The sequence below is a fragment of the Panthera pardus genome, unplaced genomic scaffold, assembly GCF_024362965.1.
Source record: "Panthera pardus isolate Hobbes unplaced genomic scaffold, ASM2436296v1 HiC_scaffold_15, whole genome shotgun sequence".
NCBI lineage: Eukaryota > Metazoa > Chordata > Mammalia > Carnivora > Felidae > Panthera > Panthera pardus.
The window spans coordinates 75442290-75469399 of record NW_026526710.1 but is presented as its reverse complement, the minus strand read 5'-3'; the positions used below and the strand labels follow the sequence as shown (position 1 = coordinate 75469399).

The following is a 27110-nucleotide window of genomic DNA, read 5'->3' as shown; positions in this document are numbered from 1 at the left end:
GCCCTAGACTGATGCCTCTCCAGTCACTTCCATGTATTAATAAAGACATTTTCAGAAGTGAAAAAGCCCAGAATTCTGCTAAATCAGAACTTCAGATTCTCCATCCATCACAGCTTGGGGTCTGTTGGGGCTCACTAACCCACAGGGGACGGAAGTGGAGGGAGGCTTCCCCCCCCCCACTTACCCACCCTGCTCTTCTGCTGCTCCTTATAATACGCAACTTGTGGGGCGAGGGGAGGAAGGAGAGGGAAGGGGAGAAGGGAAGGACCTCGCCTCACTGGTGCAATTGGACTCTAGGGCGAGAGGTGCCTCTCTCACAGGACGCTCCCGTGGGCTCCCGGGAGAACTCACACCTTCACTGGGCGGACCTTTGAGCAGAGTCTTAAAATACTCCAGCGTGGCCCCCTGCACGTGTCACTGCCGCTGACAGCAGGCACCCTCTCTGCATGCCCCCTGCACCCCCTTCTCCCTGCTCTGCCTGGGGGACCCCTCCCCAGCATCTGTTCTTTAGATAGGGTCCCAGCTTCCTCACCCTCAGCAGTGCTCAGTGTTGGCCATTCTCTGCTCTGGGATGTTCTGGGCATGGTAGAATATTGAGAATTCTTGGCCTTTACCCACTAGATGCCAGCAGCACCCCACCCTAGTTGTGACAACAAAATGTCCCCTAGGGGACAGAACTGCCCCTGGTTGAAAACCACTGGATTAGAGCATCCCAGGCAAGAGTAAATCTGAAGTTTTGGTGCTTTCCAAATTCCAGGAGACATTTCAAGCTCCCTGAACACTTGGCTTAAGAGGCATTAATCCCTTCCCTCCTCTAAATACTCACTACACCTTTCTGCATTAACCCATACTTTCTGTTTCATAGCCTAGAGGGGGTAACGAGCCAAGAGTGGCAAAACCTGGTTTGGACCACCCCCCCTCCCCAGCAAGCCTGCACAAATGGCTCTTTCTTTTGGGGGGAATGGGGAGCATTTTCCACTTTTTGTGCTCAACCATTCCTGCAGGAGAGGACACATTCTATGTGGGCACAGCACAAGGACAGGAAAAGGACCGTGTTGGATGTTAGGTTCAGGGATACTGTAACTGATTGAAAACAAATGTACCTTGAGAAACATGTACTTAATAGCAAATATTTTGAGTATATACACCTTACTTAATAAAACTAGATTTTGAGCGGGCACCTGGGTGGCTCAGTCAGTAAAGCGTCCAACTCTTGATTTTGGCTCAGGTCATGATCTCACGGTTTGTGGGATTGAGCCCCGTGTCGGGCTCTGCACTGAGTGTGGGTTCCGCTTGGGACCCTCTCTCTCTGCCCCTTCCCCATGCACGTGAGTGCTCTCGGATCTCTCGATCTCTCTCTCTCTCTCAAAATAAATAAATAGACATTAAAAAAAGAGAAAAAAATAAAATTAGATTTGGGGCTGGGCCTTCAGTACAAACTTCAGGAGAAAAGCTCTGTGTCCTGTTCCCGAGTGCCTCTCATGTCATTGCACACTTTCATGCCGTGGAAATGCGTCCCAGATCTCCCCTGGCTGAAGAGGGAGTTAACCCTAACCCTAACCCCACACCCACCCACCCCCCCACGATGAAAGGGAATGGGGGCAGGAAGCAAGCTTGGTGGGCAGGAAGAAAGGAAGACAAGGAATAAGGACAGTAATTATTCTTATTCCTTTTTATTCTACATCGGCCCCCTCAAAAAGCACTCACATACAGGAATGCTTTTGTAAACGCTGGCTTCGGTCTATTTCAAAATAGGAAACTTGATGTCATGGAAGAAACAAGACACGCAGTTCCATAATATTTTATTGTCCATAGCATCCAAGAAATTAAATATTGAACCTTCGGAGCAAGAAGAAAGTTGAACATAGTTACAACGAATGCCAGAGAAGAGATGAGCAAAGGAATATCATGAAACCTTCAGTAAATGCGCCCTCCTTGCCAGTGAATTAATCCGTGTATTTGCAGCATAGATTACTGGACAGGCCACCTTCCCAAATTACGTTCATGGAAGTTACTGACTAGCCATCCACAGTAACTAAAGCCACAGTCTGGAAACGTGCATGTCATGGCAGCGAGAGCACTGGGTTGCTTTAGTTCTGTTTCCCAAAGGTTTCCCAAAGGCATTAACTCCTTTCCCCTTCCCACTATCACATCGGACAAACGGAAAAGTTCCTTACTCTCTCATTGGCTCCCTTAAAAGTCCCCTCGGGTTTGAGGCCCCCGGTTGTCAGACACCCAAGACCTTGCCGACTCAGCGTTCACTGCCAGCCACTGGTCTAACCACCAACCAAGCGACTGGGTGGGTGTCCTGCTTAAAGTGAAAGTGGGCTTTTAGTAAAATCCTGCCTCCCCCCCCCCCTCCCCGAGGTGCTGCGCTTCAGCTGCTACAGGTCTGCAATCCCTTCTCCAACACTCCAAAATTTCCAAAAGTTCTGAAAACACAGTCTTCATAAGCTGCTGGCACACTCATTTGGTGGCAAAACCTGGTACTTACGGGCTGCTCAGAGTCTGTCTACCCAGCTTGTGTGAATATGTATGGGTTGTGGCAAAGATATTAAGGTGTTGATTTATAGGGTGCTGTCCCAGACTCTATCAGTGGAGTTCCGAAACACATAGTATGTGCAACAGGTTAGCTTTCTAAAATCCCAAAAAGTCAGAGTTTGAGGAAAACACCGGTACCACCGTTTAGCATAAGGAGCTATGGACCGACAGTAGCCCGAACGTGTGCCCAAGTTCCAGCGGGGCTAGGAAAGTTTTGTGGATCCCGTGTACCAGTTTCTTTAGTCTTTCGGGGAAGTAAGAATGTCTGGAACATTCTGGTGTTCCCAGAATTCTGATCCCAGTGAAGGAAGGTAAAGCTCTAAAATCCTCCAGATCCCCCTTCCGGGGATTTTCTTTGTGAAAGTCTGTATTCCTGCCAACAACCTGAGATAATTTGACAAATAATGAATACATATATTTCCTCCAGAGTAACTCCTTTTCATTAAAAGCATTGTGTCTTATGGGGAGGAGGTGAAGGGAGAACAAAACAAAGAATTGGAAAAGAAGGGTCTGTTGGTATGAGGGCTACACAGGTCAAGTACCAGCAGCTTCCAGATCCAGCAATATTAACAATTTATTGTATTTAGAAAGTGTTTCTTTGGATGCAGAGTTTACAGAAAAGTCAGGTGGGACTTAACCTGGGCTTTTGCCACTTAAGGGGAACAGAACTTGCCAAAGAAAATGATGTTTCGCGTTTTGTTGTGCCTGACGATGTAAATAAATGGGTGGTCGGCATTGAATTCATCCTTGTGTTGCAGGATTCGTGACCCTGGCACCTCCATGGAATCCCCACCATCTTCAGTTATTTCTAAGCACACTCTGTGAACAACATTGGAGAGGGCCACTCCCTTGGTCTCTGACATTCCAGAGAAATCAGATGTATTCTCATTAAAGATATTTTTCAGCCCTAGATTTTCCAGACTAGCTTTGGGATCAACAATCTTTTCCACCTTAAATTTTGGAATGGAGAGTTTGACTTTGGCATTGGCCATGGTGCTGGGATTAGTCCACTGCAAGAGCGTCTCTGAGTTGAGTTGTTGTTCAACCTGAAGGACCAAAGGGAAAGGAAATTATTTTTTTATTCCCAGATGTGAAAGATCCAGCTTGATTGGCAACAGAAAGTGCCATCGTGAGTCCAGTTCTGAAGCAGTGCCCTCGGACCACCGAAAATGGAATCAACCCTGCGGTCTGGGTGTGGGACTGGTTTCTCGTCTCAAAGATGCACCCAGCCACCCAGCACTGCTCTCCTCCCCGCCATGCTCCGACCACAGTCCCCTTGCCCTGAAATGTCTCAGGCTGTTTCTTTCAAGTCATAGAGTAGAAATGGATGTGTGGCCGATGATGTTGCATAAATAAGAGTAAAATAAACATAAAACTAGGAGGGCTTTTATACATACTATTGCTTGAATGCTTGTTTTAATTTCTCCTCTAGGAAATCCAGAATATTCGGGTACTTGGCCTGGCATCAAAAGTAACTCAAATCAAATCTAAAGTTACTCTTTGTAAAATGAGTTACTCTTTGTTAAGCTGTCTATGGTCATTCTCTAAGACCGGGGGTGATGAATGCATCCCTTTCAGTTGGTTATTTTAAAAATGAGAGCTATGCCATGACACGTGAAATGGTTGAGTCACAAAATTCTTCACTGAGCAAATCTGAAATTGCTCCTTGCCCTCCCAACCCCTCACTGGCTGGAGAAGAAACAAGAATACAACTGAGAATGGGAGTACCTTGACCGTATTATCATGGGACAATCCTGCACTGAAGTTATTCACATGAAACTCATAAAAATCAGTAACATGGCAAGGTCACAGACTGGTCACAAGTCTGTTTGTTTTGTGTTTAGTGGGGGAAGGTACCGTTGGATTCTCTTGTTCATCTATGATAATCTGGTTTTCAATGACTACTGTTTTTATTTATGGCACATTATTAGAACCGAAAGATTGCCATAAGTAACTAGAGTTTTTCAGCCAAAAGGTATATTCTCTTGCCCATTTATTATCTGAGAATGAAGAGAGGGAAGAATATTCATTCATAATTCAAAAAGACTAGTCAGAAGGGGGGACAAAAGTTTTTTCCCCTCCTCCATTATATATGTGTTATGGGTCAAATTGTGCCCCCTCCCCGCAAAAAACTAAATTTTTATATTGAAGTCTTAACCCACGGTGCCTTAGAATGTGACCTTACGGGGAAACAGAATCCTTGTAGGTGTCATTACTTAAGACGAAGTCATTAGGATGGGCCCTGACTTAATATGACCAGTGTCCTTATAAAAAGGAAAATTTTGGACACAGATACACACGCATACAGGGAGGAAGCCACGTGAAGACAGAGGCAGAGATTGAAGTGACACATGTATAAGCCAAGGGACACCAAAGATTGGCGGCCAATCTCCAGAAGCTAAGGGGGGAGGCATAGAACAGAGTCTCCTTCACAACCCTCAGCAGGAACCAACACCTGAGCTCAGATTTCTAGCCTCTGGAACTGTGAGAGAATAGATTCTTGTTTAAGCTACTCAGTTTGTGGTACTTATTATGGTGGCCCCTGGAGAAGAACACAAAGCGTGTTCTTGAATTTCTCTGAGGCTCAAAAGTTCGGTTTCTCCCATTCTGTACTTTAATCAGAAAAAAAAAAAAATGGTATGAGGGTCTTTCACGTAAGTAAGGTAAAGTGTAAAACAGCTGAATAACAACAGCGAGAGAAGAGGAGATAGGGCATGGAGTGGAGTGAAAAAGAAAATGCGCAGTGAATGTGAATAAAAGAATAATGAAGGCCAGGGACGCCTGGGTGGCTCAGTCCCTTAAGCGTCCGACTCTTGGTTTTGGCTCAGGTCACGATCTCACGGTTTGATCATGGGTTTCAGCCCCACATCAGGGCTTGGGATTCTCTGTCTCCCTCTCTCTCTGCCCCTCCCCTGCTCGAGCTCTAAATAAATAAATAAATAAACAAACAAACATGAAGGAAAAAGAGTAACGAAGGCCAGTGATAGATAAAGCGTAATGACCATTAAAGCAGCAGGTAGGACGGACGTGGACTGAGACCACTCCCTGGAAAGCCAGGGCGTAACCGAGGCATGACTGGAAATGAAGCAGGTGACCTCTGGGGTCCTCAACGAGCCTGTCCTTCTCCCTGGCCAAGGGCCGAGGCCCCGGTGGAGGGGAGCTAGGGAGCTGGGAAAACGGGGCCGAGGGGGGAGCAGGTGGCCCTGGGTGGCTGGATGGGGCTGCCAGAGCAGAGGGGGAGCAAAAGCATCCTTCACAAGGAGATGAACCTCTACTGCTATCTACACCTCGTGCCTCTAATAACCTCCATAAAGGATGAAGCATAATAAAATCTCCTCTGGGTGTACGCATTAAAAGAGCTTTTCCGGACCCATAGAAGGTACAACACAAAGTGAACCCTAAAGCAGGCTGCAGACTTTATGAATAATGTGTGGACAACTGGTTCATCGGTTGTAACAGATGTACCACACTAACGCAAGATGCTAATAATAGGCACTCGGGGCTAGATTAAGAACACAGATTCCAACTTCCTGGGCTCCAATTCTGATTCTACGTGCCACCGATGAGTTAGGTGACCACAGACTTGTCACCTCCCCTGCTGTGCCTCAGGTCCCTCAGTCAACAAGAGCACCGTGACAGCTTCTAATAAATAGATAGGCCTGTCCCAAGAAGTCGAGGAGAAGGCGTACGTGGGGACCTCCCAGCTCCTGGCTCGTCACGAGTGCCAAATACATGCTGGCCGTTTTCGTATGAAAGACAAAGGCCCAGAAAGGACCACGAAACCCTTGGAGACGACCGAGCAAGTGATGTGTAAGGCAGGGCAGCGTCACAGCCACATGCAGTGCCCTCCACACGGCTCCTTGTCACAGAGGGTGGCACCTTTGTGTTGAACACCCGCCTCCCTCCTCACCTTCTCCAGGCCCGTGGACTCATCCTCCACATCCTTGGGGAGCAGAATAAGCAGGCTGAGGTGTTTGTTTTGAAAGGGAAGCTCTATGACCTTACAATTAATACCATCAATGTTGCCCATACAGAACGTGGCGTCCATATTCATCATCTGCACCGGTTTGGTCTCTGTCTGTAAGAGGAGAAGAAATTCGGATCACTTGCTTTTCGATTCACACAAGCATAAATACACACACCCGCACGCACACGCACACACGCACGTTTGTTCTTGTTATAGTTTCAGACCATTGTGGTGTAATCATCCATCCGCTGGGATCCCAACTGTACTGGACCCAGACCATCACCGACTGTCCCCGGACGAGCAGTGACTTCCTCTGAAAAGCCATTCACATGCCTTATCATTCCAATATATTTCGGGAACTATACGTAATACGGCACTTATACAAAACATTGAAAATAAGACAGTAAGACTGAAAACAGAGGCAGACTTTGACTTAGTCTTTATAGATGCTCATAATTGCCAGCTCTTTATTCCTGGTGGAGTGGACTTGAAAATAAATTCGAGGGCAAACCACATAGCTACTTAGGCAGCGTTTGCTGATCGAATACATATGAGGGAACACTCAGCACACAGCAAGACACAAATCACATTTGTTTGGTCCTCTGTTCTCCTTTGTTTCTAATCCCCCTCTCCCTGTACGGCCGCCTACTCTGATCTGAGCTGTGAAGAAGTCTGGATTTGAGATAAGAACCTGGGGTTTCAGTCTCAAATGTGACATAAACAGATGGTGTGATCTTAAGGGAATCACTTCACTTCTTGGACCTCAGTTTCCTTGTCAGTAGCAGGAGGGAATTGGACATTTCAGAATGGTTGTTACCTCTGGGGAGGAACCTTGAGACAGGGAAGGAGGGGCTACCCAGGGGAAGTGCTATTGTTGCTGTATTTTTTTTTTTCTTTAAAAGATCTGAAATAGAGGCGCCTGGGTGGCTCAGTCGGTTAAGCGTCTGACTTTGACTTCGGCTCAGGTCACGATCTCGAGGTTTGTGAGTTCGAGTCCCGCATGGGGCTCTGTGCTGACAGCTCGGAGCCTGGAGCCTGCTTTGGATTCTGTGCCTCCCTCTTTCTCTGTCCCACCCCTGCTCACGCTCTGGGTCTCCGTGTCTCTCAATAATAAATAAACGTTAAAAAAAATTTAAAGATCTAAAATAAATACAGAAAAATATAAAGATTGGCAAAGCTGACTGTTGAGTACATTGGAGTTTGTTTTATTATTTTCTAGAATACTCTACATGTTTAAAATATTTCATAATTTCTTAAATGAGACTATTAAGTAACCAAATTATCTCTTAAGTCGCTTCTAGTTCCAATGCATTCCACACTCCTCCAAAAGGGTCTTGGTGCCCAGGTTTTTCTCTCTGGGCAGCATCCCAGGCCCTTCCTTCTCTCTGTCGCCACTGATATCTGACTGTGTCTCTGCTACTGACATGACTGATTCTCTGAAGGAAAATTAGTTCATACTAAAGAGTAAGAGACTGACAGTAAATTACTGTAGCTTATTATTTCGATCTATACCTCCCTCAGGATATTTGCCTGTTAACTGGATCTCTTTTAGGGGAGATTTTAAACTTCATATCAGGCCTGGGAGATAATATTTCAGTAAAACTTATATCTGGGATCTTCAAACAGTAAACTGAATTTCCCCCAACACCTCTCAGCAGAGCTAGACTGTACTAATTTTAGTTTTTGTAATACCTCTATTTCAATACTTGTCACATGGTTAGAAATGTTTGTTTATGTGACTGTTTCCCACACACACACACCCCTCACCCTAACTAGACTACAGTCAAAGCAGAAACCATGTCTTATGATCTTGATATATCCCATCACATAGTAGTTGCTCACTAAATATTTGGTCAATAAATAATTAAAGACTTCCATTCTAGGTACAACCAGAAATAGAATTAGGATAGAAAAGCACACTACTTTTGAAATTTACTGCTAATGCTTCCATTTATTTCTCTTAAAGATGCTCTAGATTTGTCTAAAACTCTCCATCAAGTTAGACGGCTAGTCATCTGAATTTGCATATAGTTGTGGCCACCAAATACAGTCATCTATTTCATTTATCAGCACCAAAGATGGATACACTAATTCCGTTTTCTAGAATATAAATCAAGAGACGTATCTTCTGAACACATGACTAAATACAGACTCTTCCAAAAAACGTGTGTGTGTGTGTGTGTGTGTGTGTTCACCTTGTCCGAACAGGCACTATTTACACCTTTCATAATATAACTTCCTCAATTTAGTCTACCCTTAAAGAAGACACCATGGGACAGGAGAAAAGGTTTATTTAGTAAAACCTGTGAAAAAGTTCAGAGGCTGACAAAAGTAATGCAACGGAAACAAAGGAAAAGTTGGCATTCAAAAGGAGGGCGTATCCCCACGCAGCCTGGAGCAGTGTTTTCCTGCTTGGTTAGAGGCCACGCTGAAAAATCAGTGACATTTCAAATCTTGGGTGAACTCTTCTAGAGTCTGAGTCTCCAGGATCTGACACCTCCCAGCTTTATGATTTAATGACAGTAAAGGAGTCCCCCGCACTCCCCCTCCCTTCCGCCCATGAACACTTTCTTAAATATAAAAACTACACCTCTGGGTGCAGTGGGGGCGTGCTCACTGACTATTACAAGAGGGGATTATGGTTCTTTGCCCACCGCTCCCCTCCCAACCATTGGTCTCAGGAAAGGCACACTACCTCCTATGCCTCAATTTTCCATAATTTTTCAGATCTGTACTTGGGAGCCTTTGACACGCGGCCTTACGTACCTTGTTGATTCTGAAAGGGCATTCTCTGGTTTCGGATTCAGGAAATTTCTTCATCCACTTTCCAACGAAGTAGGCAGCATTAACCACAAGGATTTGGGTCTGGTCACTGACACTGCTGTCAGACAAAATGTTCTCAAAGCGGCCTGCGAACAATTGTAGGAAACCACAGATTGCACAGGGTTATTCTTCAACACCACATCTGGGATCCACACCTCATCCGCTCCCTGGGTATTTGTCACGGCTGGAGCCACCCATGCAAGGTTCCATCGATGGCCCGGAATGCCTCACAAGGGTTCCTTCCTCTCCTTTCATCCTGTTTCGAGAAGACTTACCGAAGAGATCTGGCAGCAGGGGTGGGGCGGGCAGAAAGCAGAGGGGAAGGGAGGGAGAAGAACAGGAAGAACAGGAAGAAGAAAAACACGAGCTACCCCTTTTGAATGCCTTGTGTGGGGCAGTGTGCTAGAGATTTCCTATGCACGATATCGTGTATTTCTCCCCATTTTACAGATGAGGACGCTGAGACTTGCTGTTAAGTCACTTGCCCAAGATGACACATGAGCAAGGAGGGATTCGGGATTCAAATGAGTCTTTTGGACTGCAAAGCCTGTGCTCTGGGATGAAAATGCACGAGTGTAATTTTAGCCCTTTCACGTGTGTTCCCTCACAATGATCCTGTAAGGCCAGGATCTTCCGCCGCATTTTATTCTTGAGGAACCTGGGACTCGGAAAGGCCAAGCAGCCTTCCTCGTGCCCGCAGCTGGAAAGCAGATCCGCACAGAACCAAGCTGCACTCTTGGCCAAACAGCTTGGCACCCTCCCCTCCCCCACCCAAAGATTACATTGCTGCAGACACCTGTTCGTGTCAAGGTCGGCACTGTAATTACCACAGAGATCAAGCTCCCAACAGCCACAACAGTTCAGTGGTGATAATGCCTTGATAGAGCAAAGTCCTCACATTTGAATAGTACTGACATGTTTTGCAAGGGATTCTCACTGACCTAATCCCTCGGATTGTCACCTCTCCGCTCAGGACCCGCTTCGTGGACCTGTGGCGGTGTGTGTGCAGGGCCCTGTACGGGCTTCATGCTCCCCGTCACCACCTTAAAATGCGTAATACCTTTTTTAATAAGGAGCCCCGCATTTTCAGTCCCGCCAACATCACATGATGTGCTGAATCTGTAATCATGTCAAGGAAGGAACTTAAAGACCAGAGAAGAAGGGGAGCCAGCAGGTGGTCATTTCAACCGAAACCTCGAATTTCTGATTCTAAACTCAGAGGACTTTTCACTAAGCTACCTTCTCCCATAAAAACCTTAAATTTGTGAAGGTCTTTTAAAGGCCCTTGGGGAGCAAAATACAATTATATGGCAATTCTAGAAGCAAAACAATCACACAGCGATTTAAACAGAGCTGCTTTTGCTTATAAATTTTTAAATTGTGCGCGGCCTGGTGTTACTTATACCTGTTTTTTCTTTACATATGAAGGCAATGAAAAGGTCATTTCAAGGACATATATATATGTATGAATATGCACGTGTGTCCACGCATAGCTATGGCTACCATATATTACCTTCGCTATCTTGTATTATTCGTTAACCTCTATTATCTAACCTGATTCTCACAACAACCGTGTAAAAATTAACCAAGTAACATATGCCCCATTTTACAGTTCAGTAAACTGAGGTTCTCTAGCCAAGTAACTCAGTGCAAAGCGGCAGTGTCTGGATTTGAACCTGGATTTGAACCTGGGTCTTACATGACTCTGAGACCACGTTCTCTCCATGGCCTCACTCTGCAGTTACAGCGTGGAACCTGTCATTCCTGAGTCAGCGGCACGACAGGACCCCTCTGGCCATTCCTACAGGAAGCGTGTACAACACAACACAAACATGTCCCCGGGAAGGGACACATGGACACTGACCGGCACTCAGACTCATCCCAGCTCCAATTCCTATCCGGGGAGGACGACTCACCATGGAGGTGGGGGGGGGTGGGGAGGGTCAGTTGCAGGAGGAGAGCACTGAGCCAGGGGCAGGACCAGGCAGATACTGCGGAAGAGACCCTGAGGCTAGCAGAGGTCAGACCAGCACTGGGAGTGGTGGATCTGAGGACGAGTTTCCTCCTCAGTTCGCTTTGTTTTGTTTTTTCTGGACGTGTGTTTGATTGCCTAGGAGCTTTTGTCCTTTTTTCCTTCAAAAAATTTGCAGAATTTTTGAGCCGAAGGTGGCCGCAGGGATTAAGTTAAAGCCCAAGCCCTTCGTCTCCGCATCGAGAAACTGGCCAGTGAGTGGCCCAAAGCCACGCTCTGTTGGAGGCAGGGCTGGGGCTCCAGGAGGACCAGCCAGCAGCAACCTGGGGAGCACAGCAAAGTGGACTGGAACTGAAGCACCAGGAATTCCTGCCAAGCCTTAGATGACGAGGGTGTCGACACGCCCAGGAGTCACGTGGTTGACATGTCTGGCATTTCAAGGGCAAGAATTTAGCCTGTCTACCGAAAGCATCCAAGGAAGCCTCCACATATTCAGTCCTCTGCTTAGCAGAAAGAGTCAAGAGAAGGCGGTGTCCAAGTAAGTAAAAGATACTTGCCGTCGGTGAGGTCCTTGATGGACTGGTTGATCTGACTTTTCGTCTCTTCCAATTTATCTTTGAAGTCAACGGTTTCCATTTCCTTCGCGTAGGGTCTCTTTGTAGAGCTGATGAACTCCTGAAAAACGTCCAGCTCATAAAGTCACAAAATACCTGAACTCTGCAGCCAAACCATCGTGCCCTTCCACGATTCCAACTAAATTGGGGTTTGTAAAATGTCCAGGTGGGTGGATACCCTTTCAGCATCTGTAAATACTATAAATGGAGGCTTGGTGTGGAAATCAATGAAATGCCCTTCGTATAAAGTGTTTCATTTCTTCAATTCTAAGACAATAGCTATTATCAAATGCCTCTCTCAGTGTAGTAGCAGCTTTGGAGGAAAGAAAGAAACATTACGCTACACGAGAGTTACAATATGAATTCCAACTTAGAAACATTAAAGGGCATATTATATAGATATAGATATAGATATAGATATCTTAGAACAGAAGAAATGTACAGAAAAGAGAACTCTGTGAGCAGAAAACTCTTACTCACTGAAATTCATACCAACTCTAGAGATTTCTTGCTACTGAAAGTGGAGCTCAAGGACCAAGAGCCACAGCATCACCTGGGATCTTAATAGAAATGCAAATTCTTGGGGCGCCTGGGTGGCTCAGTTGATTAAACATCTGACTTTGGTTCAGGTCATGATCTCAAGGTTCCAGGGTTTGAACCCCGCATGGGACTCTCTGCTGACAGACCAGAGCCTGGAGGCTGCTTCAGATTCTGCGTCTCCCTCTCTCTCTGCCCCTCCACCCCCCCACTCTGTCTCTCTCTCAAAAATAAATAAATGGTAAAAAAAATTAAAAAAAAAAAAAAAAGAAATGCAGGCTCTCAGGCCCCACCCCAGACCTACTGAACCAGAATGTGCATTTTAACAAGATTCCCGGGGGACTCTTCTCACATTTAAGTTTGAAACACGGCTCCGTAGTGAACGCGGCAGGGGTTCTATTGTTAAAAATGCCAAACCCCAAGACCCATCCCTGTTGAGTGATCTGAGGCCAGGAATTAGCACTTTTCACAAACATCCAGGTAGTTCTGAGGCAGGCAGCCCCCCTCAGGCCACACGCTCCTTTGTTCTATTATTGGTGCATTTGCAAGTGATGTACACCCAACAGAAGGATGGAAAAAATTTCTTTAAACTTCAAAAATTTCTTTAAACCGGCTTTGAAAAAATCTCTTTCAACTCCAAACTCAAGTTTGGTTGAAATAATTCAAAATGTTGAACGGAAGTTCAACCAAATGAAACATATCTGATTAAACGTCCTAAGCACAGGGGGCCCCTTGAATTTCTTCACAGCAGCGACAGCCTCAGCCACTCTGCATCTGTGAACTACAACCCAACCTTGGGACTGCGTGTTGCCGTTGACTGAGAGAACTGGGGCCACCCCAAAACATCAGAGCCTCACCAAGATAAAGACACCTCCACTGTCCTCACTGCTGGCACAAAATGTATTCAGCATCTCCCTAAGGACCACCTGGGGAGCTTTCAAAAAACTTTCCATGCTCGGACCCCAGCTCACATCTCAGTATTTTTTTTTTTTTTTTAAATTCTCTGGGTGATTGTTAGCAGAAAAGAAGGCTGTGTATATATGTCTTCAAGCAATAAGAATAAAGTTACAACATGGGGCGCCTGGGTGGCTCAGGGGGTCAAGCATTGACTTCGGCTCAGCTCGTGATCTCATGGTTCACGAGTTTGAGCCCCGAGTCAGGCTCTGGGCTGACAGCTCAGCTCAGAGCCTGGAGCCTGCTTCAGATTCTGTCTCCCTCTCTCTCTGCCCCTCCCCGACTCATGCTCTGTCTCTCTCTCTCCCTCTCAAAAAAATGAATAAACATTAAAAAAAATTTTTTTAAGAATAAAGTCACAACAATATCTAGTGATGGATGTCCTCAAAAGATCTCAACCAGAAAGACAGCTACAGTAGCAATTAGTAAAACTATGGTAAGCTATTTAACTGGCAGTCTACCTTTTAGATTTGGAGAGCTTGCAGTTTTGACCAGGCAACCACAAACCGAATCAATTCTTTATTGTTAGAGAAAGAACGTCTATGTGTCTAGAATGCTGGCTACGTGTTTCAAATACAGACTTGAAAAATATTGTGATATACTCTGGGATCAAATTTAAGGATACTACAGTATACTTTATATGATTCCTTCAAGAAACAGCTAAAAGTAAATACCTAGAGCTACCTTGTACAGATACCCACGCGGCCAGCCAAATAAAGCAAACAAAACCAATTTGTGATGGATGAAAACTATTAAGTCATACAGTTGTTATTTTTCTCATTGATTTGGGAAACATCAAGAGAATATTGTATGCAGAAACAGATGAGGCGGAGAACTTTAGAGAACTCAAAATGTTCATCCAGGTCATTTGCCCTGCTGTTTAAGGAGAACCTTAGCTGACCCAATGGTCACAGATATTAAAAAAGGAGAATTCCATACATTCCCTTACCCCCTCACCTCCCCCCTTAACTAAGCCCCCCACTACTTTCTCAGGGCACACAGTCTCTCCCTGGCTGTCCTGTCTGCCCCTCCTGGCGGTGTATCAATAAACTTCTATCTCCTTTGTTCTGTCTCAGGGCCCTCCCCACCCCCCACCCCCACCCCCACCCCCACCCCCGCCACCCTCTATCCGATTGGGCCACACCACACTTGGCGCCCCCGCATCTGATCAAGAGACCCCACACTCCCCACCAGGACTGATTTATTTTAATAAGCTTCAAATCATCAATGAGCATCTTAGAAGTGGATTTCGCTGAAAACAAAGTGGTGGGTGTAACCGCATGAAAATGCCACTCCTGGTAAAGAGTCGAATGGTGCGAATTGCTTTAACCCACTTACTGTAGAAGGATTCAGAGATTTGTCTACGTAGAGTCGTTTGATCAGTTTCAGGGAGTAAAAGGAACTAAGTTTGTTCACATCCGATGTCACTGTTTGAAATCCAAAGGGTACATCTTTGATGTTTCCAAAATGAAGGACCTGTGAAGAGAAAACAACCCATCATCCACGAAGCTTTGTCTCTTCCCGCTGCAATGGATACAGGACCATGGTCAGCCGCCTCGGGGGAGCAGTATCTTCCTGCTCAACTGTCCTCATAAAGCAAGGCTTCTCGACCTGAGTGTCATTGACATCTGGGGCGGGATAATTCTTGGGGGTGTGTGGGGGTGCAGTCCTGGGTACTGTAGGATGCTTAGCGGCACACTAACTGCCAGTAGCACTCCTTCCTCCATTTGTGACACCAAAAATGTCTGCGGGCCTTGCCAGATGTCCCTGGGATGAGAGGGAGAGGAACCGTCCCCAGCTGAGAAACACTGCCATAATGATACTCTTCTCTTTACTCAACTATTGGGGGGATTTTGCCCTTTGCTCAAAACGATGCCTCTGAGGCTCAGACCAAGGCCTTTCTAAACATGGGAAAGAGTGAAGCTGGGGTATAATTTCTATCCAATTTATTTATTACTTTTTTGATATTTACATATTTATGTATTTATTTATTTTTGAAAGAGAGAGAGAGAGAGAGTGCACGCGCATGTACGCACAAGTTGGGGAGGGGCAGAGAGAGGGGGAGAGAGGATCCCAAGCAGGGATTCAACGCTGTCAGTGCAGAGCCCTACATGGGGTTCGAACCCGCAAACGGCAAGATCGTGACCTGAGCCGAAATCAAGAGTCAGACACTCAAGCAACCGAGCCACCCACGCGCCCCCCTTCTATCTAGTTTAGACGCACGCAAAGGGAGATTAACACCAAGAGAGACCATCACTAGGCAGATGTCAGATTCGGGGATAGAGGGTCTCTAGCAAGGTCTATGTGACCCCATCAGTTGCTCCAACAAGTCGCTCTAACCGTGAGCTGCTGCATCACCGGGGGTAGGGTCAGCACAAGTGGTGGCTGCCCTGGGTGGGCTACAGTCAGACACCCTTGCCTTGGAATCCCAGCCTGTACCCGCCAGAAACGTAATCTTGCCCAGCCCTTCAGAGCTTCCCTTTCCCCTCTGTAAAATGGACTGAGAATACCTACTTTTCGTCATTGCAATGATCATTGCAGACATTATATGGAAACCATCTAAAACATCATATCGAAACCTTAACGATGAGGGGCGCCCGGGTGGCTCAGTCGGTTAACCTCCGGACTTCGGCTCAGGTCACGATCCACGGTTCGTGACTTCGAGCCCCACGTCCGGCTCTGTGGTGACAGCTCGGAACCTGGAGCCTGCTGTGGATTCACTGTCTCCCTGTCTCTCTGTCCCTCCCCGCTTATACTCTGTCTCTCAAAATAAATAAACATTTAAAAATAATTTAAAAGGGGTGCCTGGGTGGCTCAGTCGGTTGAGCGCCCGACTTCGGCTCAGGTCATGATCTCACAGTTTGTGAGTTCGAGCCCCGCGTCGGTCTCTGTGCTGGCAGCTCAGAGCCTGGAGCCTGCTTGGGATTCTGCGTCTCCCTCTCTCTCTGCCCCTTCCCCACTCATGTTCTGTCTCTCTCTGTCTCTCAAAAATGAATAAACATTAAAAAAATTTTTTTAATAAATAAATAAATAAATAAAAATAATTTTAAAAGAAAAGAAAAGAAACCTTAATGATGAAATTAGGAAGTGGGGTTCATGAGCAGACGGCTAAGAATTCTTGAGACATTTTTGGTGCAAAAAGGTAATTTTAATATAGCACAGGGACAGGACTTGTGGGGAGAAAGAGCTGCGCTGGGGTTGTGAAGGACTGATTGTATACTTTTAAGTTCGTGGTGGGAAGGAGAATAGAGATAAAGTAAGTTTCTAAGGATTTTGAAGCAAGGCTTTCAGGACCTTGTGGGGCTTAGGTGCCATTAAGATAAAGTTACTTTTAGTTTTTAATGACATATAAACATTGAGGCAGCCATGAGTCCCTGAGGAAGGTCACACTCTGGAGGTTTCAGGTGTCAGTGGGCTGCAAGCTGTAAGGAAATTTAATTTAAGCTACGTGTCTCTTGCCTTTGTTTCCCTAGTCAGTTAGTAGTTATTCTTACAGTTATATTCTAAGCTACTTAAAACCACGATGCTATCTTCTGGAAGAAGTCCCCTTCTGTTTTGTTCCTAACTTTTCTTTCATTCCAACCGATAGCCCAGCAGCTCTTGTGTTTCATGGTGCCCCAAAACGATGTCTGCATAAGGTGATTCTCTCCTGACTCTTAAGTCATAATAACTGCCCTGACACCACACCCTAGGTAATGTCACTAAATGGGCACATTGTGCCTGTGACTCACAAAGCCTCAGTACTGCAGGGTTAGATGTCTGATCCAAGGCAGTACATAGCTCTCCTGCCTAATGACAGGTAAAAAGACCAAAAAATTAAAGAACCCAGGTCACCATTACTGAGAGAACCATTGTAGGTACTGAAAAGAGCTTTATTATTATTACTAAGAGCAGACCCACCACCAGGAAGGTCTCTTTACCATCCCTTCTCTAGTGGGAGACAAGGAAGGTAAAAGGGGGTAGGAATGGAGGGATGGGGGGGGAGGAACCAAGGACGGAGACAGCTTTTCTCCACAACTGAAGTTTCTTTTCCAAGCCTCACTCAATTTCAAGTGTAAATTGTTCATCCTGACCAAAATAATACTTTGTGGGTCTTACTTTGTAGGGATTTATGGATATAAGAAGAGGTCCCTAGTTTTGAAATGCTTGTGAGTTGATGGAAGAGAAGATTCTACTGAACATAAAACCATCAACCTAAGAAGATAACGGAATGGAATTAGGAGCACATCCACCTACGATCCAAAAGGGGACAAAACTTCCAGGCATAAAATAAATAATTCATGGGAATGTAATGTACAGCATGAGGACTGTAGTTAATAACACTGTATTATATACTTGAAAGTTGCTGAGGGAGTAGATCTCAAAAGTTCTCCTACAAGAAAAAAAAAAAGAATTTGTAACAATGTAGAGTGAGAGATGTCAACTAGACTTATCGTGGCGATCATTTCCAATATATGCAGATATCAAGTCATTATATGGTACATCTAGAACGAATATGTTGTATGTCAATTATATAACAGTTGAAAAGAATGATAACCTAAAATAAAGGTAAGTGAGCAAATATGAAACGTAGCAAGATAGAGAAGATCACTCCATTTGGAGGTCTAAGAATTTTACAAAGCTAGATGGTCAGCCATAGCCAAAAAGAAACTCAAACAACAACAAAAAAAGAAAATACACGCACATATACATATAACTATATGCATATGTGGGGGAGGGTCGACATCAGTTCATTGCATTCTTCTTAAATAGGATACTCAAGCCCCGGGGAGTATTCTGGAACGTAAGTAAGCACCACGCATCTGCTTCTTTATCCCTGTTACTTGAAGGCAGAAAAAATTTTAAGTTATTTCTATACCAACATAAGCACAGATCGATTTATCTGATATGGACATATTATAGGGTAGAATATATCACAGAGTAGAATGAAGTTGAGCCTGCATCTTGAAATAAAGCATGATGCCATAAATAAACACGCACTGGACAGGGTATCTGCAGTGGCACATTTAACAAACACCATCTTGAATGATTTTCACAAAGTATCAGACAGACTCGCCAAAGGCTACTCGTTAGTGTAAATATTGTGATTGCCTAGCAAGCAGGTCCCCAGGTTGTCCATCACAACATGGTACTTGTAAATGTGGGTCGCAGGACAGATTAACGACACACTTAAAGATAGATTAAGACGATGCGAGAAATGGCATATCTCTCAATCCTGAGGAATTTTCTCCAAGAGCCCCCATTCATTTTCCCGAGGCACCGCCTCTGTGTTCTGGTAAGTCTGTTCCCACCGAAAGCAGAAACAAGGTATGGAGCTTACCTGTCCAATTTCATTTGCTGTGTCACCTTTGGTGCCTACTTGAGCAAGTGACAGAGAGGTGGAGAGACAGATGGGAGAGAAGAGGACATTGCCCGCTGGCTCCTTTTCACACAGTTGTTTGAACAGGTCAACTGCAAAAGCCGAATTTGCCAGTTGTAGAGCGTCCATTGTGGGCCTGCAGCAAAGGACAAGGACAAGGATGAGGTTATTTCTAAAGCGTCTTTGAGGTGTTCTCAACGGCAGTCTGCCAATGCAACGGGATTCTATTCAAACGAAGTAACGGTCTTGGGTAGAAGAGAGGAAGGAACTTTCAGTAAATGCAATCTGAAAAGCCAATGGTGAAGAAACTTCTGGGAAAATGTCCTAAGGTCTGAACAGTCCAGCACATGGGATCCTCTGTGTGTCCAGCTCTGCCCAGAATCTCCAGATTCAGGCCTACTCGGCCACAAAGGCCATCCTCAGGAGCCTGCACACCTCTTCCTCAGCAGGTGGACGGAACAGTTGACAGCACTGATCAAAATCAGTCGGTCTTAAGGGCACCCGTGTGGTTCAGTCGGTTGAGCCTCCCACTTTGGCTCAGGTCACGATCTCACAGTTTGTGATTTCGAGCCCCGCATTGGGATCTCTGCGGCCAGCACAGAGCCTACTTTAGATCCTCTGTCCCCCTCTCTCTCCTCCCCTCATCCACTGGCTCTCTCTCTCCCTCTCTCAAAAATAAATCAAAAAATCAGAGCAGTTTGGTATGGTTCAATTTAATATTTAGTAAGTGTTACAGGTTGAATAGTGTCTCCCTAAAGGATATGTTGAGGTCGTGAGGGTGGCCCTAATCCAATATGACCAAGGTCCTTGTAAAAACAGGAGAAAAGACACTGAGACAGACGTGCACAAAGGGAAGATGGTGTGAATGCACCCATGGGGAAGGCCGCATGACAACAGAGGTAGAGAGTGAACTGGCGTTTCTACAAGCCAAGGAACACCAACGATCACTGGCAACACCAGAGCCTAAGAGAAAAATGTGGAACAGACTCTCTCCTACGGCTTACAGAGAGAGCAGGGCCCTGCAGGTACCTTGATTTCAGGCCCCTCCCGACGGTGGGAGAATAAATTTCTATTGGTTTAAGCCACGCAATTGGTGGTACTTTGTCATAACAGCTCTAGGAGACTCATAGAGTCAGTTGTGCCTTAGTAGGCCACCTAGAACACAGCAATAGTTAATAAATACAGCTGTTAATGTTTTTGTTGTTAGTACACACCTACAGTGTGGAAGACACTACACAAAGTATTAGAAGGATCAACTGAGTCCCTCCTCTTCTGAGCCTGCCATCTCTGGGGGCAGATACGTAGGCAAGTAAGGGGAATGTGCGGCTGCCCGTGCCGTGCGAGCGGTGTGACAAATCATATAGGAGTTAATGAAAAGAGAGAGAAGGTGGGTTCAGCTAAAAATACGGGGCCCGGGGAATTGGAGACAACAGCAAGCGGGCACCTAGTCCTGTCTGAGGACTCTTATTCTCCTGTAGGTTCTCTAAGTCCCTGAGACCCTTTCGGTGGGTCCGTGAGGTCAAAACCACTTTCAGGGGCACCTGGCTGGCTCCGTCGGTGGGGAATGCAACTCTTGATCTCGGAGTCGAGGTCGAGCCCCTCGAGGGGCACGGAGATTTTTTTAACGTCATAGAAGTTTTTAGACATTGTTTGTCTTTCCATTGTCAATCTGTCACAAATATGCAGCAGAGTTTCCAGAGTCTGCGTGATGTGTCTTCTATTAAACCAAATATTAAAGAGATTTGAGGAAATGAAGAGACAGTGTTACTTTTCTTTCTGCACCTCTTTTCCTTTAGAAAACAGTGGTTTTTCATAGAAATAGGTTATTCGTGTTAATATGTAAGGGTCACGTGATTGGTATCTTCAATAAATGAGTAACTATTTTAAAATTTCTCCAGTTTTAATTTCTGATTTGGTCAATACCAATAGATATAATTGACATCAAAAAAAAAGAAAGGAAAAGAAAAGAAAAACAACTCTTTGGGATCCTTGGTAATTTTTAAGAGGTCAAAGGCATCTTGGAATTGAAAAGTTTGAGAACTGTTATTCTAAGAAAAGGTCGACCTTTCTGTTCAATCCAGTCATTACTGACCAAGCCTGAAGGCACCTAACTGAAGGAGTCAGGGCATAACACTTTCTTGAACAGAACTGGGCTACATAGACTCTTCAGCCCCTGCCTGAGCCCAGGATAGGAATCCGCCTTTTATGGGACATGTGGCTTGTGTGCAAGATGGATTCGAGAAGGTTATAATGTATCTCAGAGTCTATAAAAGCAAATCCATTACCAAAAAGAATGTTTTGTTGACCCATTCATGCTCGCTGGTCATCTCCAATGACTTCTTCCTCCTTTGTTTTATGTTCCCAATAAGAACAGCTAAGTGAACTTAGGTCATTGTTCTGAAAACCTACCACAAGGTAACCTTAAATCTTACATTTCTTTGGGGCCCGAGACCTTCTCCTCTCTCTGGGGCGGGATCTGCTCGGGATGACTGTACACTCCCAGGCAAAGCCGCCCAACATCAAGGGTACGGAGGGCAATGAGACAGAAATGGAAGCACACAGGGTGTTTTGACCAGTACGTCCACCACGAAGAAATTAAAAGAAACTTCACAAAAGGTTTGGGGGATCTCTGTAACAGACTTTCAGGACTTGAAGTCTGGCTTTCTCCAACAGCAAATTTAACACGGATGGGGCTGAGTTCATCAACGACTAAAATTCAACATGAGTCATTTCTCCATCAAATAAAGATGCCTATATGAGCTATTTCTTCACCAAAGAGAGAGGCCTAAAACCCAAGCCACTGCAAACTTCTCGAAGCTTTTACAACTTGAGGCCTGATCACATCAATAATAAGATGAAAACATACCAACTCTGCTTGAACAAACATCAGTAGTCCTTCCCAGCATGTACTTCCTACCCTTCAAGAAGAGAAATTAGAATAATTTTGCGTAATCGATACAAACTTTACTTTTAAAGTTTGATTTCCTCTGTGTATTCAAGGCCTTGGAGTAATCCGCTCAGGGAATTCTGACTGCAAACACCTAGAAGCGGATCAAAGGGTAAGGAAATGTTCATTTTACCACATTGTTCAAGTGAAGCACTCTTCATTCATCCTTTAAAGCATCTGAAGGTAAATTTAGTCTAAATGGTTCCATGCGATACAAGATAATGGTGGTTTTTAGGACAGCGGATTACACAATCCAGTTAACACTGTGTTGCAATTCAAGGCTTGGATTTCCAGTCCCTGATGGAAAATGTAAATCAGTGCACGTCTATCAGCTGACGCTTTCCCGACAGGGGCAGACCCTCCCTTTCAAGAGTCTGTTCCTTTGCATGAAAGTCCTCAGTGTAGGCGTCCAAACAGGTGTGCCTTCTTATCTGTGTGCTGACTGACTCCTTTCTCAGAAAATTCTCCCGCGAGTCAGGGAAGGTCCTACGGCCTTAATATCTGAGGTCCTAGAGATAACAATATTGTTGGATGCCTGACGAAGGAAGCAGAAAATGGGTGCACACGGAAATCTGTGTAGAGGCAAGCAATCACCAAGCAAGTAATCCAGCAGATATCGCATGGCAGACCTCATCACCTGCTTGGTGATTAATACCAGCAGATCTAAAAACACTTAAAGCCGATCTGGTCTGAGGTGGTTCCAAGGGATGACTTTGGCCACAGCCCATCGCCACCTCAAGGTGCTGCAAGACAAAGCATGCAAAAAAAATCCCAGCAACATAGCAATACAAGCCCAGGAAAATGCATCCGGTCTTACACGGGCCATTTTGTGCAGCTAATGCTATACAAATTATGGGTCCAAGAGTAGAGGTTAGCAAGTCCTCCATCATAATTGTACATGCCTAATGACCTGTGTTCAGAGTGCAAAAAATCACTGCAGGTTTTTTTTTATTTGTTTTACTTTTCACTTGGTCACAGAGAGAACTTCTGTCCTTTTCATGAAAACCCTCTGACAATTATAACAAAAAAGAATTTCCATTACAGCTCCAACGTAGGAAACGCTACATGTTTTAGTCACTTAAATGTTTCAAAGGCACTTTTATTTTAACCAGAGAAAAGTGAGATGGAAACGTAAGGCACAAGTACAGACGCAACAAACAAAAACTTGTAAGAACGTATTGCAAAGTCGCCCGCTGTTTGCGTTATGTCCTAAAATCGTAAACCTTGAAAGTGGAGCCAGATCTTGGAATGGATCTAGTCTGGCTCCTCCTGTTCATGTCCCAGTGAGGAAAGTGAAGTGGGCAGAGATGAAGTGATTGTCCCAGGCCACCCACACAGGGAGGTGAAAGTGGCAAAACCAGACTTTCATTTCCACCAGCTGCCAGCCGGGTACTCCCGACCACACCTCATCATAATCGTGTCTTGGCTGGTATGTGTTCTCTCGAGTGTCTTCGGAGCTCCAAAAATTCTACACATCCTGAATTACCCCTTTAGAGATACCGAGAGACTTTGCGTATTTTTTTAAATCAACACAAAACTTTGTTTCCCGTTTTTGAAGAAATTCTTGTTCTCTCTCTGCTATTTACATCGCAAGCTATTAATTTGATATTGCTCTCATCTGATAAGTATGGCCTGAGCACCTAATTTGTGTCAGGCACTGAGCTAGACATTAAGGAACCACAGGGGAATACACACTTGGTTCCTGCCTCTGAGGAGCTGTCGTGTGGCCTCACACGTGTGATAGTGTGATTAGTGTTTGGACGGGGGCACAAGTTACTTGTGGGGGGCACAAGTACTTCGGGAGAGGCAGTTCACTCATAGAAAAATCTCAGTGAGGGGCGCCTGGATGGCTCCGTCAGTTAAGCAGCCGACTTCGGCTCAGGTCACGATCTCGCAGTCTGTGAGTTCGAGCCCCACGTCAGGCTCTGTGCTGACAGCTCAGAGCCTGGAGCCTGTTTCGGATTCTGTGTCTCCCTCTCTCTGACCCTCCCTCGTTCATGCTCTGTCTCCCTCTGTCTCAAAAATAAATAAACGTTAAAAAAAAAATTTTTTTTTAAAAGAAACATCTCAGCGAGGTCTCCTCAGAATCAGTTCCATTCAAGTAAGTCCCACCAAAGACGGGTCCTAAAGGATAAGTAGGAGATAGTCATGCACAAGTGTGTGCCGGAGAGAACAGACCCAATTCAGAGAGTGCAGGTGACTCCCAAATGAGAGCAGGCACATGTACTAGGATGTAAGCTGGGTCACTGAGCTCAGTTCTCTAGACCTAGAGCTGGTCACTGGCCCCTGCATAAAGATTCCTAAAGGTTCTTTTTTTAAATTTTTGTTAATGTTTATTCATTTTTGAGAGAGACAGGGAGACAGAGAGACAACATGAGCGGGGGAGGAGCAAAGACGATGGAGACAGAATCTGAAGAAGGCTCTGGGGATCTGAGCTGTCGGCACAGAGACCAACACGGGGTTTGAACCCACAACCCGTGAGATCACAACCTGAGCCCAAGTCAGACACTTAATAGCCGACTGAGCCACCCAGGAACCCCAAGATTCCTAAAGTTTTTAATGCATCCAAGCCAATGGTCCTCAAACTTTTCATCTGTTGACCATCTGGCTGAGATAAAGACCTTATGGGCAGGTCGACCATATGTCCCGTTTTGCCTGGGACAGTCCTGGTTTATCTGTGTTGTCCTAACATTAGCAAGAGTGCCCCTTTCCCTCTCAAACATGCTGTATTTGAACCAGATAAGTTCACTCTACCAACAGACCCATTCTTCTATGCACAAATGCATGTGCACACACACACACACACGCACACACACACACACACACACAGCTATGTACATAAGCTTTTTCATTCCTTACCAACTAACTTTTCACTGTGTCAGGTTATTGTGGAAATCATTTAGCCTAGCCTGCCTCAGTTTACAGATGAAGAAAAATGTGGTGAATAAAAAACCTCTAAGTATTCAGTATAGCCAGTCCCTAGGCAATGTGTTGAGAAACCTTGCCTCTAATAATAATAACTACAGTGGAGAATGCCTAAAACCCCAGTCTCTGCTGTCTGCACTCCCGAGAAGAAAAAGTCAGAGCCGGATTAAGAAAATAGGAGTTCTTGCAGCTTCTGCAGGGTGAAAGAGTTATCATGAGGATTAAACAAAGCCATGAAATGAGTAGATGCATGTGAAAAGTGCTTCGTTAGCAGGAAAGGAGAACGCAGCTATTAGTAATAAGGCCAATGGCTTGATTGCCGGTGGCAGGGGTGCTGCTGTGCTCAGATACTCTGTTTGGAAGCCTGATCTTGACCCCTGAGCCTTCCCACTGCTGCTTAACACTAGAGTCAGGCTTGCCACACCAGAATGACCAAAATTGCTCTGACTGCGTACTTTCAAAGTCAAGCGGAGGGATCGAAGGGACAGAATTGAAAGCATTAGGAAGCGAAGAAATAAACCGGCTGAGTCATCTGGACAATGCCTTTCTTCGGGCCGGCTGCCATCTCTCCACCCGTCAAGGAACCCACCCAACTTGCACAGACTGGTGAGGACTGAGATTTGGGACACACCTGATTCTATTCGAAACCTCTTTGGTGACGTTGGGGTGAAAAAGTTAAGGGTGCCTGTGGAGTCGTGGAAAAGTCTACAAGCTATGAGTTTGAAGGCCCGCAATCTACTTCATCTCCCCACTTAGAAGTCGCGTGACTGCGGACACCGCTTCGCCTCTGCGAACCTCCACTCCTCATCCACAAGCAAAGGGCCGAGCTGTGGTCTGGCTAAACCCCTCAGCTCCGCAAAATCGTGTGTAATCTGATTACGAGCCAACTGAACAGCCTGGCTTGTTAAATTGATCTTTAGTATGATACACTTAAAGAAACCACAAAAACCATAGTGTGTATCAGGAAGAAACCATGAACCAGCCCATTTGAAAGAACACACACTGGAGGGACGCCTGGGTGGCTCAGTCAGTGAAACGCCCGACTCTTGATTTCGGCTCAAGTCATGATCTCATGGTCGTGGGTTTGAGCCCTGTGTCAGGCTCCATGGAGCCTACTTAGGATTCTCTCTGTCCCTCCCTCTCTCTGCCCCTCCCCTGCTCTCACACGCACATGCTCTCTCTCTCTCCCCCTCTCAAAAATAAAGAAACGTTAAAAAAAAAAAAAAGAACATATATTTGAAATATGTAAATTGTTTCAACTGTCCTGAAACCCATAAACAGGGAGGGAGAATAGTCTCCGCCCGGAAGAATGTGGTTGCTAGTAAAGTGAACAGTGACTGGTTGCATTAAATTGTCAAAAAGAAGAGTGGTTCCAAAACTGAACTCTCACCCAACCAGGAAGGTGGGCCAGACTCTCAAACGCCTTCGCAGTCTCTCCGGTTTTCAGCACCTGGCCCTTCCTGAAATTAGTGTCACAAAATCCATTCTGAATTCCCAGGCACGGCTGAAGATGTCCTCAGGAATACTTTCTCCTCCGGGAATCACTGTTGCGCTGCCCGCCCCCCCACCACCACCCGAACCCCCTAGCCAGGTTACGTCTTCACAGTTGGATGTGATCTTGCTCCCTACCTGGCATTCCTGGTTCCCGAAGGACCCAGAGCTCAAAGTGCCGCCCACGTGGCGACACTACAGCCCACAGCCTATCCTTGACAGTAACCATCATGGCGACCGACTCCACCATCTTGAAACAGCTCAAATAATTATTGCGTTTCAAGAATCTCCCTGAAAAATCGCCCTGCTCCCGCGCTTTGCTCACCTGGAGTCACAGTTATCCCGGAAAACGCACAGCAAGGGAAAAGGAACACGAGAGCCTCCCAAGGACCTTGATGTAGGAGCAACCCTCTGTGGGGCAGAGGCAGGGCTGGCTCCCAAGCAGGCACCACTCCCTCTGTGACCACTCCCAGCCTGCGCTCCCGGCTCTTACTCATGCCTCTTGGCAGCAGGTCCATGACTGGAAAAAAAAATGATTCAGGTTGAAGTTGCTGTTGTCTGCACAGCCTCCAAAGGCCTCCAACATGCTCGGGCAGGAAGGGCTTCGGTGGATCCTGCCTTGGGCTAAATATGCACATACATTCATCAGGGCAACCCTGATAGGCCACGTGGGACCGGAAGGTGAAATATGATATGAAATAGAAGGAATATGTGACTGTCGTAATGATTCAGACTTCTCAAATAGGGTGGTGCCCGAAAAGCTCCCTAACCCCCACCTTTCCACGTAAACTGGGGCAGCTCTCTCTGCTAGGTGCGAAAGAGGTACTCCCTATCAAACAGGATGGCGATCACAAAGGAAGAGGGCCTAGAAATTAAATGAAGTATGCTTAGCAAAATACGTAATACCAAACTGATAGGAGAAAGTGCTTGATGAAGGTCCCAGTGATTAAGATACACAGCTTTGCTCTCTGTGGAGCCTG

General features: G+C 45.6%; 1 protein-coding gene across 1 annotated transcript; it reads right to left on the bottom strand.

Moving 5' to 3' along the window:
* Positions 1-3097: 3097 nt before the first annotated feature.
* Positions 3098-26588, bottom strand: SERPINB5 (serpin family B member 5). Its single transcript, XM_019463830.2, has 7 exons — positions 26456-26588; positions 18729-18903; positions 14747-14884; positions 11861-11978; positions 9275-9417; positions 6452-6619; positions 3098-3587 (listed from the first exon to the last, which is right to left on the bottom strand). Exons 2-7 carry the CDS (start codon positions 18894-18896, stop codon positions 3195-3197), a joined length of 1128 nt encoding a protein of 375 aa, XP_019319375.1. The 5' UTR covers positions 18897-18903; positions 26456-26588; the 3' UTR covers positions 3098-3194.
* Between the last annotated feature and the right edge of the window lie 522 nt (positions 26589-27110).